Source organism: Triticum urartu, unplaced genomic scaffold (genome assembly GCF_003073215.2).
Source record: "Triticum urartu cultivar G1812 unplaced genomic scaffold, Tu2.1 TuUngrouped_contig_5918, whole genome shotgun sequence".
Taxonomy (NCBI): domain Eukaryota; kingdom Viridiplantae; phylum Streptophyta; class Magnoliopsida; order Poales; family Poaceae; genus Triticum; species Triticum urartu.
The window spans coordinates 1-16,209 of NW_024116632.1; the positions used below are offsets into that span (position 1 = coordinate 1).

A 16,209-nucleotide genomic window follows, 5' to 3' on the forward strand; every position below is an offset into this window, starting at 1 on the left:
GAGCCGCTGAACGGGCGACCTGCGGACCAGGTTATATTCTCCTCTTCTCCTAGTCAATGTTGCTCCTAGTTCTAGTGTTTCAGAATTCAGATTCAGTCAGCTCATGAGTAGGTTCTGCTTTTTTTTTTCCTCGAATCGAGTAGTTTCTGCTCTTGAACTGAACTAATGAGTCGAGGATGGGAGCAGCTAGATGGGAGATGTTTTCTAGTGCATACATGTTCCCAGTTACTGTTTCGTTGCTACACAACTATTCTGAATCATATTTCACATGGTGTATCATTAACACAGTCAGCGTGGCTGCCGGTTTAAAATGCAAATAACTTTACTAAGCTACTAAGCTGGCTCTGGGATAAATTTTGTCTAAAGTGGCTTTGTTATATTTCCATAGCATGAATTTAATGTTTTTATAGCCTACAACTATTCTTTAGCAGCTATCATTTAACACTCGAGTTACAGAAAAAACAAATATACAGGTAAATCGAGCAGTTATTCCTATACGAAAAATAAGACTGACAACAGAAATACACAATACATAATTCTTACTTGCATATTTGTAGTTTGGTGGAACAACCAGGTTGCTATTTGCTAGTACATGTATGCACTAGAACGACCAGGTTGCTATTCGCTAGTACATGTATGCACCTGAACCAATTTGCTAGAACGACCAACTTAGTAGATTACTAGATTGCTGATCTATTTTTTCTGATCTTGTATCACAGATGAAGAAGAAGGGTGTTAGCATTGTTGCATTGTGGGAAAGAGCTTCCAAGGCAAATAAAAGAATTTCGACATCTACACCAAATCCTCTTGATGTTGAAGTTGAGAGCAGTATCGTTCCTCCTACTATTGAGAGCAATCTGCAACTGGCACTTGTGCAAGCACATGAACCTGATGATGGACACACAGAACCTGAGAGTGCAGCTGGCTCCCCAACCCCAATTGTAGAAGATGATGAAGCAAATGATGAAGTTCAGTTTGAAGTAGATTTGGAAGCACTTGAGTCTGATCCTGGGAAACGGATCCCCATCTCTAGGTACAATGTCAATGACCAGGATAAAGTTAGAAGGAGATACATCGAGTTGGGGGCATGTCAACCAAAGAAACATAATTTTGAGTATAGAGATATAAGTGGATTACAGCGTCGCTTTTCTCCTTCTTGGTTTAAGGATTACAAGTGGCTTGAGTATAGTGTGGACAAACAAGCCGCTTTCTGCTTCGTTTGCTATTTGTTCAAGGATAAAACAAGATGTCCCGGTGGAGATGCTTTTGTGAAGAAGGGATTTAATAACTGGAACATGAAGTCGAGATTGAAGAAACATGAAGGTGAGGTTTGTAGTGCTCATGCTGAAGCTCAAGAGAAGTATGATAGGTTCAGTACACCACAAACATCAATTCGGGAGTCTATTGCTTCAAACACCTCACAATACAAGGCTTTGTATAAACAGCGTTTGACATGGACACTCAAGTGTGTGAGATTTCTGTTGTGCCAAGGCTTGGCATTTAGAGGACATGATGAAAGTGAAGACTCACTAAATAAAGGGAATTTCCTTGAGCTTCTAAATTGGCTAGCATGAAATTTTGAAGAGGTTGACAGGGTTGTTCTCAAGAATGCTCCACAGAACTGCAGGATGACTCACCATGATATACAGCAAGAGGTGATAAAATGTTGTGCACAAGAGACTACTAAACTAGTCATTGAGGAACTTGATGGTGATCATTTTGCAATACTTGCAGATGAGTCTAGTGATGTGTATCAGAATGGACAGTTAGTTGTTTGCTTGCGTTTGTTGATAAGAAAGGAAGGGCGGTTGTAAGATTTCTTGGTCTTGCTCATGTTGAAGATACTACCTCTTTGACACTAAAAGCTGCAATTCATAAAATGCTTATGGACTACAATTTGACCTTTGCAATGGTTCATGGGCAAGGATATGATGGAGCTAGTAACATGAGAGGTAATGCTAATGGCCTGAAAAAACTGATTATGGATGAGTCCCCTTCTGCCTACTATGTTCATTGTTTTGCCCATCAACTACAGTTAACTCTTGTTGCTGTTGCTAAGGAGAGTGGTGATTGTACTTGGTTCTTTCAGCAGCTTGCACACTTGTTAAATGCTCTTGGCATGTCTTGTAAAAAGATGAGAATGCTTCGAATAGCTCCGGCTGAAGAACTCATTGATGCATTGGAATTGGAAGAAGTAGAAACAGGAAGTGGGCTGAATCAGGAAATGGGTTTGGGAAGGCCATGTGATACACGTTGGACCTCTCACTTCAAAATTGTGAACCGTGTCATCTCTATGTATGGTACACTACGACGAGTCCTTCGCAAGATTGGAGATGAGTACCATGGTGTGGAGGCACAAGCAGCTCTATCCATAGAGAAAATATTTCGATCATTTGAGTTTGTTTTCATGGCACACTTGATGCAAGAAATATTTGGATACACAGATGAGTTGTGTAGAACTTTGCAAAATCAAGACAAAGATATTGTTCATGCTATTGAGCTTGTTGGTGACACAAAGTATTACTTGGAGGCTTTGAGGACCGATGCTGGATGGGATGATTTTCTCACAAAGGTCACATCTTTTTGTACAAAGCATAAGATCAAAGTTGTTGATATGAAGGGTCCTTACTTTCCCGTTGGCCGGCCTAAAAGGGGTTTATGTGATGGTGCGATGAATTACCACCGTTTCAAAGTTGATATGTTTGTGGCTGTCATTGATAGGCAAATAACTGAATGGCAGATTCGATGAGGTAAACACGGAACTACTTTCTTGCATGGCAGCTTTCTGTCCACTTCATCTATTTGCTGCTTATGGCCAAGAGAAGTTGGTTAGGCTTGCTATAAAGTTTTATGCTTCTGATTTTACAAGTGATGAACTGGCAAGACTTCCATGGCAACTAAACATGTATGTTACTAATGTGCGTAGAGATGAAAGGTTTCAAAATCTGAAAAATCTGTGTCAGCTTTCAGTTATACTTGTTGAGACAAACAAGAATGAATAATATCATATTGTTTACAAGCTTCTTAAGTTGGTATTGATTTTGCCAGTAGCTACTGCTAGTGTTGAAAGGGTATTCTCTTCAATGAGCTATGTGAAGAATAAGTTAAGGAACAAAATGGGTGATGAATATTTGAACAATTGCTTGGTTACATTTGTTGAGAGTGAATTTTTCGATCAAGTGAAGGATGAAGATGTCATCAATCTCTTCCAAAAAGGCGACCGCAAAGTTATATTGTAAGAAGGATATCATCACTTTATCAATCAAAAGGTACTTATGTATTCATGTTGTTATGGTCTGATACATTGAAATATTGCTATTGCAGTTATGCTAGTGTTGTTTTGTTCATATATTGCTAGTGTTGTATTGTTTGGTTCATATACTACATTTAGAGCCAAAAAAAATTTGGATGAATACCCAGCCTTCATTTCCTGGCGCCGCCACTGCTGGAGGTCATCTACATGCAAGCTGACTCGGCTGACAAGCCAACTGAATCTGATGAGAAGAATGAGGACTTCGACGATGGGTTGAATAACACTTACTCCAATGAGACGACTGTTGGCGAGGCGGCTGATTCTGATGAGATGAATGAGTACTCTGCTGATGAGGTGGACGAGGAGCAAGATCATAAACGGTTTTTGCGATTGACGACCTTTTCACTTAGGTATGATAGGAATGGAGACCTGAGAACTGGCAATAGCCGGCGGGTTCGGTACTATAGTTTGCCCCAAGAAGTTAATGACTCGATGCTTGAGTATCCCATGGCATTTTGGATGTAATTAGGAACCATGAATTTGCATATTGCGTCACATAATATGGGCATGATATGCGTCATGTAATTATCACTTGCATGAACAACAGACCATGGGTGGAGATTTAAGGCCGATGTTATTTATGTAGTCACTCAAAAAAATATTACCATGTATTTTGCTTAGCCTTTCTGTATGAAAGTAATCTGCCTTCTGGACTTTTCATCTATAAGCATGGGATTGTGCACATGTTTGTTGCCCCTTAATGGCCTCATGGTGTCTACCGCTCAAACGCTTGCGGGTGATGACAACAGCGGCGACGAGGCGAGCACCTGCCCTCACACATCTCCAGTCAGTGAGGCGACCTGCGGTGCACGTGCTCAACGGGGAGCACAATGACCCAATCTTTTGGTGCGAAGTTCATAGTACTCACCTTAGCCTTGCATTCTTTTGACTCCTCATAGTGAATGAAAACAACACTGTTGCCTTCCCTAAAAAATGACACTTTCCGAATCCACAAATAACCATAACACGATGCTAACAAAAATGATGCACATTTTTAGCAACTTACAGCCAAGTCTGTCCACTAGAACTTACTGGTAACAAATATTATAAGATCTACAACAGACGCATATGAAAACATAAGTGAGACATGCACCATTACCACTGACCAAAGCAGAATAGGCTTTACAAATATTATGAGATTTATTACAACAGACGCTTACAAAAACATGAGTGAGACATGCACCGTTACCCCTGACTAAAGCTGTATAACAAACTTATTCAAAAAAAAATCTGCATAACAGAAATCCCATGCCAATACATGGCATACTTGCCTTGAACGTTGAAACAAAATATGTCAAGTCAACTAAGACATTCAATACTTGGACAGCTTTCTGTACTTTCAGATATGCATCATCTTCTTCATAACCTTTTGTTGCATGGCATCAATGCAACTCAAGAAAGCACATCGCCACAGCTTCCAAAGAAATAACGTACCAAACCATAACCACAAACCAAAAACCGTTCCAGCAATCACTGAGTAGTACATCCAAATGGTTTCAAGTTCTTCATGTTGTTCCATTCCCCTATCCGAGTCATTTTTACATGAAATGTTCAACAGAGAGCCACAAAGTCCCATGTTGTTGCTATAAATTGACGGATCATCCAATGTTTGGAGTTGATTGCCTGTAGGTATCTCCCCGGATAGAAGGTTGTTCGAGAGATTAAGAGAGCTGAGGAATATCAAGTTCGATATGCTAGGAGGAATAGGGCCTGATAGTTTGTTCCACGAGATGTCAAGGGATTCTAACAACTTCAGATTGCCAATATCCTTCGGGATACCACCAGATAGATGATTTCTTGACATATTTAGAAACTGGATGCCTCTAAGATTTGTCAACTCTAAAGGGATTTCACCAGATAGAGAATTGCTGGAGAGATCAATACCAGTCACAAATGCATCTCTTCCCTTAAATGTATGCTCCCGTCCCTTCCAAACTATGTCCGTGCTGCCATTGTAAAAATATCCAAAGGTGGTAGATCGTATGTTGATTGTTAGAACCGGCTGCAACATGTCTGACTGTCTCATTGAAGGAAAATATGCAAAACTTCCTGGTATGGTCCCTACGAATTTATTTTCAGCCAGATCAAGTAATTGCAGATGGGAGAGCTGTGATAGCTGCCAAGGAATACTTCCATAGAACATATTTGATCGCAGTCTAAGGATCCTCAGCAGATGATTGCTTTCCCCTATCCACGGAGGAATTGCACCAGAAATCTCATTGTTCCCGAGATCTAAAATAACAAGGCTTTTGAAGTTCTTCATCACTGCTGGAAAGCAACCTGTGAACTTGTTGTTCGACAACTGCAGCAATCTTAGTGAAGTATTGTAGTAAGTTGAGGTTGGAACTTCTCCAGAAAAAGCATTGCTTGACAAATCCAAGGATTGTAAATCTTTCAAGTTCCACAAGCAACCAGGAAACTGTCCAATTAACTTATTATTTGATAGACCCAAGAGTCGCAAATGTTTTAGTTGACAAAAGGCAGACAATGGTTCTGACAAGAAGCTGCTATTCCCAGCCACCTTAAGAACTGCCAACTTCCTGCTATCAAGATTAGGAATGATACCTGTAAACTTGTTGCTAGACAAGTCAAGGACAACAAGATTTACCAACAACGCGATGGCTGCAGTAAGCTCGCCCTCAAGATGGTTGTAGCTGATGTCAAGGAATTTCAAAGATGTCGCATTACCGATATCTGGCGGTATTGTTCCAGTTATGTGATTCTTGTACAAGGACAATAGCTGCAAGTTCCGCATGCTTCCCATCTCCACTGGGATCGAGCCAATAAAATTGTTGTTGTACAGGGCGAGAAAAACAAGGTCCTTCCACTTGCTGATCTGTGGGAGGATGCTTCCGGTCAACCAGTTGTTGGATACATCAAAAACCTTCATCTTGGTCCAGTTTGTAGAAATCTCTTGTGGAATGGTACCATTGATTCTGTTGTTCCCTATGTCAAAATAGTGCAAATTCCGCAGTCTGCCATAAGATGGTGGCACGCTTCCAAACAAATGATTCCCTTCCAGTACCATGTGTTCAAGACTGGTAAGATTCCCCAGCTCGGGCGGAAGACTAGAAATCAAATCAGTGTTTCCAATGTTAAGCCGCTGTAGCAACTGAAGCTCCCCAAGTGAGGTTGGGATCGACCCACCAAGTGAGTTGTTGTACAGCGAAAGTATTCTCAATCCTGTTATCATCCCAAGCTCCTTAGGGATTCCTCCTGTGAGATTGTTTGAGTTGAGATATAGCCACTTGAGCTTTTGGAGCCTTGAGAGTGAGCGAGGGATGGAACCAGAGAATCCATTAGAGGATAAATTCAGATACCACAATCTTGGAACCATCTCAGGCAGTGAATCTGGTAACGGCCCTGAGAAGGCGTTACCCGATAAATCTAGAGACCTCATACTAGGACTAGAGCAGTTGAGGATGAATTGTGGGAAGGTACCATTGAGGTCATTATTAGCTAGAGATAGCAACTTCAAAGTGGACATAGGTGAAAACTTGGCATATTCCGGGTTGGTCAAGTGGTTATTTCCCAAATCTAACTCAACAATCACTGGAAGCTTACTAAGTTGGTAGGGAATGGCACCAGCAAGATTATTATAGCTCAAGTCCAGAACATCAAGGGACATCAACATGGAGATATTGGCTGGGACGACGCCAACAAGGTTGTTGTTGTAAAGATCTAGCAGAGTGAGGTTCTGGAACGCTGCAGAGTAGAAGGCATGAAGCGTACCATGGAGCCCCGCGTTATGAAGTTGGAGCTCGGTAACATGTCCGGCGGCATCACAGGTGACGCCGAACCAAGAGCATGTAGAGTTGGTAATCGACCAAGAGGACAGCAAGTTGGCACCAATCAAAGTGGACTTCCATCGAAGTAGTGCTTCTGCTTCCGGGTTGGTCGCCTTGGCCGTGCATACGAGCAGGAAAACGTATATATGGAAGAATTTCAGCAGCGCCATTGCAGCGGACAGAATGTTGTATGCATTGCCTTTAGAAGTAGCTGCACATGGACCAAAGTTATTATATGGGAAAAGGTGAATATATTTCAGCGTTGTCGCAGTCACTGGGCGGGGTATATGTTCATAAAGAAATCAGACTTGGGGTTACCATGTGAGGAAAATATCAAACCTATCAGTAATGAGAGGCAACACTCTTGGCTATCCCAATTCCTAGCCCCACAGGGGTGTGATTGCAGGTAAAGTCATGGCTGATGACTGAGACTGCTCAGAGTATGTATGTGGTTGTAACCGTCTGCTAACACAAAGCCAACCAGCTGCATTGCTAAAGTCCAACGCTCCAATCAGCCAGTCCATGTCTAGGATTGAATGCCAATTCTTGCCCACATGGAACCTTCAAAAGTCTACAATGAGATAAAAATAAATAGCATAACCCATCTTTGGTTCAGTTCAAGCAATTATGTGGCTGTGAGCTTCTGTACCTAAATCATCCAATTATATGCATATAATTCAGACGCTTATTTCACTAGCACGGGTAGCCAACTGTATCTAGAGGGGGATGACAAATACACGAACTCGTGCGTCGTGCCAGATGCAACAACAGGCTTGCTCGCTTCCCTACTGACGGCATCTTGTAGCAACCTTCAGATTGTCAACTGACCATTAACTTATAAATTTATTTTTGAAAACCAAACACAAAATCTGCAGAAAGGGATGAAAAACAAACACATCTACTCCCCCTCCTTAGGATCCTCCGACTTGATCGCAGCTTGAGGGCGATGAGGAGGTCGTCTCCGGCAGGCCTCCGGCACATGTGGTCACAGCCTCATAGGAGAGAACGATGGTCTGGCTGCCGGAGAGGAGGATGGTGTTGAGCTCATGACCGACTATACAAATACGCCTAAGCAAAACTCGAAAAAAATACTAACCGCAACCATGAAACATACATAACTGTAACTCACATATTTCAGAGAATCAAAGCCTGATACAAATTACGTTTCGAAAAAAAAGCCTAATACAAATATGTAGAAAATTGATCTCTCACATATACTGTAACAAATTATAATTCAATTCTGTCCCATGCTCGCATGAAGAAATACTGTCTGTTGGTAATGATCTAAACGCTCTTATATTTCTTTACGGAGGGAGTACATCTGCATCCACTTCCACTGCATAAAGTAAACAACAGAAAACTTCAAGAAAGCAACATAGTGGGACACAAAGTGCCATGCTGTCAGGTACGCTTCATCTTCAGCATAAACTTCTGCTGCATGGCATCGATGCAACTGAAGAACGTAAACCTCCAGATGCTCCAGAAAAACAATGTTCCAAACCATATCCAGAAACCAAAGACAGTTCCAGCAATCACTGAGTAGTACAGCCACAGGGTTTCAAGTTGATGGTGGCCTTCCTTTGCCCCATCCAGTGCTGTTGTAGAACTCGAACCATTTTTACATGGAATGCTCAGGGGGACACCACATAGTCCCAGGTTGTTGCTATAGATGGAGGGGTCATCCAGTGTTTGTAGCTGATTTCCTGAAGGTATCTCTCCTTGAAGAAGGTTGTTGGAGAGATTAAGAGAGCTGAGGAACATCAGGTGTGATATGCTTGGAGGAATAGGACCTGAGAGCTTGTTCCATGAGAGGTCAAGAGACTCCACATCTTTTAAATTACCAATGTTACTTGGGATAGCACCAGATAAATTATTTCTTGACAGGTTCAGGAACCGAATGGCTCCAAGATTCAACAATTCTGCAGGGATCTCGCCAGAAAGGTAGTTGCTTGATAGATCAATACCAGTCATAAGCATAATTTTTCTACTGTAATTATAATCACGCCCCTTCCAGATTATGTCAACCTGGTCACTGTAGTGAGGCAGAAAGCTGTCAACCATCACCATGGGCCCGCTGTTATGTTCCAGTTCTGGCTTTGTCATGATTGTGTAATTAAAGTTAGCAAAACTTACAGGTATGTGACCTGTAAGATTGTTGTCAGCAAGGTCAAGCAACTGGAGATCAGAGAGTTGTGATACCTCGCAAGGAATACTTCCATGAAACATATTTGACCGCAGCCGGAGAATTCTTAGCATAGAGAGGCTAGCTCCTATCCATGAAGGAATTTTGCCTGAAAACATATTGCCTCCAAGATCCAAAAATTCCAGGAGTTCTAAGTTCTTCAGAACAGATGGAAAGCAGCCTGTCAAGTTGTTGTTTGATAGATCTACTGAATCTAGTTGAGAAAAGTCAACCGTCGAGGCTGTAACTTCTTCAGCAAAGGCATTGCTTGACAAATCCATGTATGTAACAGAAGGTATGTTCCAAAAACAACCAGGGACCGCTCCAGATATGAGATTCTTCGACAAGTCCAATAGTTTTAGATTAGGTAGCTCACAAAAATTATTGTCGGCGATGCCCGTGAACTTGTTTCCAGACAGGAGTATATCAGTGAGAGGAAGGAGGGACAAGATTCCTGGAATCTCTCCCTCCAAGAGGTTGTTGCTGAGGTCAAGGATTTGTAAATAAGACAAATTACCAAACTCCAATGGTATTGTACCAGTAAGGTTATTACTGGATAAGTCCAGTGCATAAAGGCTGGGGAGATATCCTAGCTCTGCACGGACCTTTCCGATGAGGCAGTTGCCTCGGAGGACCAGTGTGTCTATTACCTCCCACCTAGTGATCTCCGGTGGGATGCTCCCGACCAAGTCGTTGTTTGCCACATCAAAAGTACGGAGCAAGGTCCAGTTTGAGAACCACTCCAATGGGATGCTGCCGCTGAGATGGTGGTTGTTCCCCACTTGAAACGTTTGCATTTTATTCATCCTAGAAAAAGACGGTGGCAACTCTCCAGAGAGTATGTTCCTTGACAGGTCCATGTTTCCCAGATTAGTTAGGTTACTGAGCCCCTTTGGGATTCCTCCAGTAAGATTGTTCTCCGGAGATAGAGGCTTTCAATCCTTGCAAGTTTGGAGAGCGACTGTGGTATGCACCCAAAGAACATGTTGGAGGATAGATCAATGAGCCTTAAATTTGGTGCTATATCTGGCAGGGTCGTCGGTATCGAACCCGTGAAGGAGTTACTTGATAGGTCAAGTTGTACCAACCAAACGTTGGTACGGTTGAGGATGAACTGTGGAAAGGTGCCATGTAGGTTGTTGCTATTTAGAGATAATAGCGACAAAGTGGGCATAGGCGAGAACTTGGTATGGTCTGGGTTGGTCAAGTGGTTATTTCCCAAATCTAACTCAGCAATCTTTGGGAGATTGCTGAGCTGGTAGGGGATGTCACCAACAAGATTATTCCAGCTCAAATCCAGACTTGTGAGGGTGAGAAACAAAGAGATATTTACCGGGATGACACCGAAAATGTTATTGTAGTAGAGATCAATCCCTGTGAGGTTCTGGAATGCAGGAGAGTATAAGGCATCTAGTGTACCTTTGAGGTCGCATGCAGGAAGACGGAGCAGAGTAACATGACCGGCTGCATCACAGGTGACGCCGTGCCAATAGCAGGTCGGATTGGCATGCGACCATGAGGACAGAGAGGTGGAGTTGAGCAAAGTGGATTTCCATCGGAGGAGCGCTTCTCCTTCGGGGCTGATTGCACTGGCCATGCATAGCAGCAACAGCAGGAGAGGATTAGTAGCCGAGACAAACAGAAGATTTTTGAGTTGGGATGCCATCGCCAAACTAGATGAACTGCACGCTTGTTTTGCCTCCACGAACTAGGTATTTAGGCCCGGAGACTGCATTCCAGGAAGCAGATGAACGCAGGTCCACTCGCTCCCCTATCATCAATGATCCAATAGCACTCAAGGAAAAGGCGAAAAGCTAGCACCAACCTTTTGAATAAACCATATGCCGTGTTAGAAAGGGCTGTGACTTGGCTCAAGAAGAATAAGTGCACAGATTTCCGGTCCAAAGAACAGACATCTTCAGTCGTCGTCAAGTCAACCATCCTATATCTTTCTCATCCTACAGTTCAGAACTCACTACAAATTAGCATATTTGTGGCATTTATCAATGCGTAATGTACATTTGTGGCAGAGGCACTGGTTCCTACGTAGTTCAAGTTTTTATTTGGTGTCGCAGGTGATTTATGTGGCTGAATTTTAGTTGCAAAACAGGAGTCTGTGAGAGGACATGTTCTTTCTGAGCATTTAGTTCAAATCTGGTGTTTCCACGTAGTACATTGTATGGATGCGATGGGAAGGTAGACTGGAGCTACACATGCATGCGAACAGCGTTGGCCTGGTAAGCAGGTTAATACTCCCGTGCCGTTCCGACAACGCTGCCGTGTTCTCTCCTGCATGCTGCATGTGCAGGTAATGCGCTTACTGAGAGCGAGCTAGCTGTACTACATACTAGCAAAAAAAAATTCGGAGACTACATACTCCCTCCGTCCCACAATATAAGATTATTTTTTAGCTATGTTTAGTTTGAAAAACGTTTTTATATTGTGGGGCGGATGGAGTAGCTCGTTACCAACGGTCCAACACCTTCTTCCGGGAAATTCTCCCAACCTTTTGCACCAGGTTGATGTGGGTTAATTTGCTACAGTACTGAATATGAAATGTGCACATACGTACTTTTCTTATCGGATATTACTATTGAAGATCAGGCCCTATGGATCCCCACTTTTTAAATTTTAATACTGTAATTAAATCTTAATGTTTCAGGAAAATCTGGAAAAGTAGCAAATGTATTATTCACTTTTTAAATTCTAGCATGCACTTCATGATGAATATATACGTCCAAATGTGAGCTGCAAAAAAACAAAATCATGAATTTGTTTAGCACATGTATTATTCACTATAAAAGTCTATGATTTTCTATGTATGGCTCACATCATAATATATTTCATCATGAAAATTTACAACCATGAGTATACATATCTGGGTGTACTTGTGTTTTTTTAGAATTGTTTGAAACTTTAAATTTTGATTTTCGTTATAATTTTCTTAAAAAAATTGGGCTCCATTGGCCAATAATCTGCAGTCCCTTACTTTGGCACTCCTTATTTACTTGACTTGCTAAGTGGCATTAAAAGAAAGTTACTTTTTCTCTATTCATGCAACACAAATATCATTTAGTAAGATACATATAGCTTTTCTGAGAACACGCAGAAGATCTGCAGTGAAAGGACATGTTTTACTATTACTGTGCTCACAAATTAGCATCCAGCACCCTCAAAATAATAATTAAATAAACAAATTACCATCCAAATGGACTTAAGCGTTAGGACTTAGGATCCACAGAAAGACAGTGATATTGTTGTTTCCTCACAGAAAAATGAATAGGGGAGGAAATGTTTTGTGGGAAGCAACAAGGTGCACTATTGATGCTTAAACTCGGATTGCAAACCCTCAGATTCAAGTCTCTTAATCTGAAGAGATAAATAGTCTAACAAGGCATCTACGCCAAAATGGCTTGCTCAAGATGAAACGTTGCAGCTGCCCGTTCAACAAGCTCCTATGATTGTGTCCTATGTTGTGCCTACTCCCTTGAAAGCTGTTTTCACTGCTTCTTCCTTGATGATGTATCGGGCAGGGCTTCTGAAGATGGAGGATAGAGCCACATTTCAAGCTGGAGTGCAGAGGGTGATTCAGGTGGCCTCGTCTCTGGCCGATCATTCTGCTTCTCGGGGCAGGCTCATGATTGAAGATGCTGCTGGTGTTCAGCGTGGATGAAAGATGATTGCTATGCTCTGGTTCTATATGCCTGCTGAGATAGTCTTTGCAAGATTTTTGTGATCTGAGATCCCAGCCCTGTGCTACTGCTCGTAGTTGGTGGTGTTAATAGGTCTTTGCCCTGTGGTAAGTGTTTCGACAGCGAGCACCTGCAGCGGGTTTCCTGTTAATGCCCCAGCTCGCTTCTCCACTTTCCCGCCCCCTTTTCTGTTGGTTCAGTTGTAGCTAAGATTTGCGTACTGAATATTTTCGTTGAGCAATTAATGGAAAGGTGTGTGAGCCCGGTTGGAAAAAAGTACTGACAACACAATTCAGCTAACGTTTCAGGCGAAGAAAGGAATTGCAACACAAACTAACCTGAAAACACTATAGGAACCACATTTTGTCAAGATGATCATCCCTTGAATTAGCGGCTGTATGGAAGTGAATTATGTCCGACGAGTTGATCCTCTTGGTGATTTAGCTTCTTCACACAGCCCTGCTGCCACTTAGGCGGAAACTGCGACGGAAGCTTGCCATGGCACTTGTCACATGTCAACCGATCATACAAGAACACATCCTCTAGATTGACCGATATTTGCATGGCACGCTTGATGTAGTTCATCATGTAGTCTCGAGCTTGAAACCCGAAGATGACGAGCGTGGCCAGACTGTGATGCTGGAAACAGTTGCAGATGATTTCCACTGTGCACCTTTATCCTCACTATACGAGAGTGAATTCCTCTCCTTTGTATCTGTTTCCATTTTACCCCAAATGATCCCATGCCCGTAAGAAGCTCTTTTCATGCAAAACCTTGACAAGTACTGACAACACAAAAGTGTTCAGCTATCTTTTCAGGCAAAAAATGGAACTGCAGCACAAACTAACCTGAAAACACTACAGGAACCACAGCTTATCAACATGATCAGGCCTTAAATAGCCGATGGTCTGGAATTGCATTATGGCAGACGACTTGATCCCATTTGTGATAAACTTCTCCACACGGTCCTGCTTCCACTTAGGCGGAAACCGCGACGGGATGCTGCGGCACTTGTCACACGTCAACCGATCATACAAGAACACGTCCTTTAGATTGACGGCTGTTTCCACGACACGCCTGACATAGTTCATCATGTAGTCTCGAGCTCGGAACCCGAAGATGGCGAGCGTGACCAGACTCTGATGATGGAAAGCAGTTGCAGATGGTTCCCATTCTGCACCCTTATTCTCACTGTACGAGAGTGACTTCCTCTCCTTTGCATCTGTTTTCATTTCACACAGATGATCCCATACCTGTATACCATAGGAAGATAGGTAAACAGAAACATTTTAAGTGACTCACAGCCATTCGTATTCAATGTGAATAATGGCAAACTTCAAAATTCGGTAGATAGAAGAGAGCAAGATTTAGGTAAGAACATACACTCATGTACAGCTCCTTCAGGTTCGGCGTGGCTTTAAGTATGAACAATGTCCAGGTGAGATCATACCCCTCAGGCATATTACTTAGATTCACAAACCTTAATTGGTGGAACACATATGCCAGCCTTTCCGTCAGACATTCTGGTTGAACCCAAATCTGCTACAAACGAAAACATGATGAGCTGAGCAAATAAGAAGTGTGACCAGAGCTAGGGAAAAAAAGCATTTTTGACATACCTTTTCAGAATTAAATCCCAGCTTCAAGCGTCTCACAGATGGAGTACGCCTAAGAAACTTGCTTAACTTGATCATCTTGTGCCAACTAAGACTGACATTTGTGAGGCTTACAGTATCAAGCAACGGGACATAACCAAAAGATAGTGGATCTTCAAAAGAGATCCAACCCTCAAAGACGATGCGTGTGAGTTTCGGAAGTGAGTTGAGCTCAACTCTTTCAAACGAACAATTAACAATAGCGAGCTCACTGAGTTGCGTGTGCTCAACTTGCAGCACGGTCCAACTTCCTGAGTCACAATGGAACAGTCGTAGATGATTCAAACGTTTGCAAGTGTTGAGGACGTTAGGGATGTCTGATTCACCAAATCTCAGATTCTCTAGGTTAAGGCGTGTGAGACCACCAAATGCATTTGGACATGCATCAAAGAACAGCATGAATTGTCGCCCGTAGATGACCAGATCATCATCGTCGCAAAATATATTATCTCTCTCCGTCAAAATTGTGAACTCAGCTATCTGAACCTTCTGGGTTGCCATGGCGTAAGCAACAGCATGCCCAATGGATATTGGATCATCTTCTCTCAAGAAGAACGTCATGCACAGAAACTGGATGGTATTTCGGCTTAAATCTCTGCGTGCCAGGATGCTCTTTGTCACTTTAACCACAGCTTCGTTGCCCCGAACAATTTCAGCATTGTTGCAATTGAACGCGTCTAAGAAGTCCCAAACATTTATCACAAGTCGAGAGAGCATAGCAGGGAGGTGCCGCCACCGCCCAGAGAGGACACTGGTTCTTGCGGCCTTCGCGGATATCAAGTCGATCAATGATGGTAAGCAAAATGTGTTCAGGCAAGTTGCTGAGCCTGTCATCTCCATTGTCTTCCTGCTTCGGACAACTGTCACTCTGCATTTAGAGTAGAAACAAATCAGAGTTGATTCTGTATTGAAGTATGAAAGCTGCAATTTCAACAGTCTCAAAGACGCAAATTCGAAACGTTCTCAGAGATGCTAGTAATAGCTTCTTAGTCTGAAAAATGCAACTTTTCCTGCGGCATCACTGACGAAAGGAAACGGATCTAGAGATATGGGACAAGAAGGAACTCACCACCATTGTGCGGATTAGCCAAGAAGAGGGCAGAGAAAAATAGCCGGGAGTGGGGCGGTCGGCGTCGTGGCTGCTCTCCACTGAATCTTACGGGTTCGGTGGTGAGTGGTGACCGCTCGGGCGTATATATACAACTGATCGATTTCCGCCTCCGGCTGCAACCCGGAGAACGAAAACGAGAGAGACTCGGACAAGCCTCGAGGGGACGGAACGATTTCCGTTTGCAGCTCGAGGAAGAACTGCTTTTTGTTTCCCCGCCTCTTCGGAAACATCACAGGTAGCGATGATGCAGAACGACGAGCCGCCGGGGACGAATCAGCGCGGCGGCTCTCCGTTGCATACGACGATGATGCGGCGCCACGCGACGGCTTTGGATGAGAGCATGGCCAAGGCGCGGCGAGGGGTCTCGGCTGCGTCGGCGCCCGACCGGCGGCTGCCCATCCGTCGCCTCCGATTAACCTCCGAGTATCCCTCCCCCTCCCTCACACGCCTAGATCCGTTTATCGGCG

The 16,209-nt window shown here is 43.1% G+C and overlaps 3 protein-coding genes and 2 pseudogenes across 3 annotated transcripts; 2 read left to right on the plus strand and 3 right to left on the minus strand.

Moving 5' to 3' along the window:
* Positions 1 to 6: 6 nt before the first annotated feature.
* LOC125529870 (zinc finger MYM-type protein 1-like) lies at positions 7 to 1,732 on the plus strand. Its single transcript, XM_048694295.1, has 2 exons — positions 7 to 30; positions 720 to 1,732. The coding sequence occupies exon 2, from the start codon at positions 720 to 722 to the stop codon at positions 1,572 to 1,574; it is 855 nt and encodes a 284-aa protein (XP_048550252.1). The 5' UTR covers positions 7 to 30; the 3' UTR covers positions 1,575 to 1,732.
* Positions 1,733 to 2,735: 1,003 nt separating this feature from the next.
* Positions 2,736 to 3,944, plus strand: LOC125529875. The gene is made up of 2 exons (XM_048694297.1): positions 2,736 to 3,269; positions 3,421 to 3,944. The coding sequence occupies exons 1-2, from the start codon at positions 3,187 to 3,189 to the stop codon at positions 3,776 to 3,778; spliced, it is 441 nt and encodes a 146-aa protein (XP_048550254.1). The 5' UTR covers positions 2,736 to 3,186; the 3' UTR covers positions 3,779 to 3,944.
* A 438-nt stretch (positions 3,945 to 4,382) lies between these two features.
* Positions 4,383 to 13,451, minus strand: LOC125529871 (LRR receptor-like serine/threonine-protein kinase FLS2). The gene is made up of 2 exons (XM_048694296.1): positions 13,314 to 13,451; positions 4,383 to 7,312 (listed from the first exon to the last, which is right to left on the minus strand). Exon 2 carries the CDS (start codon positions 7,269 to 7,271, stop codon positions 4,653 to 4,655), a length of 2,619 nt encoding a protein of 872 aa, XP_048550253.1. The 5' UTR covers positions 7,272 to 7,312; positions 13,314 to 13,451; the 3' UTR covers positions 4,383 to 4,652.
* On the minus strand, positions 8,217 to 12,319 carry LOC125529873 (annotated as a pseudogene).
* On the minus strand, positions 12,493 to 15,505 carry LOC125529874 (annotated as a pseudogene).
* Between the last annotated feature and the right edge of the window lie 704 nt (positions 15,506 to 16,209).

What these genes read in the sequence shown, in the direction of transcription:
- LOC125529870 (XM_048694295.1), top strand. Translation starts at nt 720, where the DNA reads ATGAAGAAGAAGGGTGTTAGCATTGTTGCATTGTGGGAAAGAGCTTCC.
- LOC125529875 (XM_048694297.1), top strand. Translation starts at nt 3,187, where the DNA reads ATGAAGATGTCATCAATCTCTTCCAAAAAGGCGACCGCAAAGTTATAT. An exon ending in ATCACTTTATCAATCAAAAG is followed by an intron (nt 3,270 to 3,420) that starts GTACTTATGTAT and finishes ATGAATACCCAG; the next exon opens with CCTTCATTTCCTGGCGCCGC.
- LOC125529871 (XM_048694296.1), bottom strand. Translation starts at nt 7,271, where the DNA reads ATGGCGCTGCTGAAATTCTTCCATATATACGTTTTCCTGCTCGTATGC.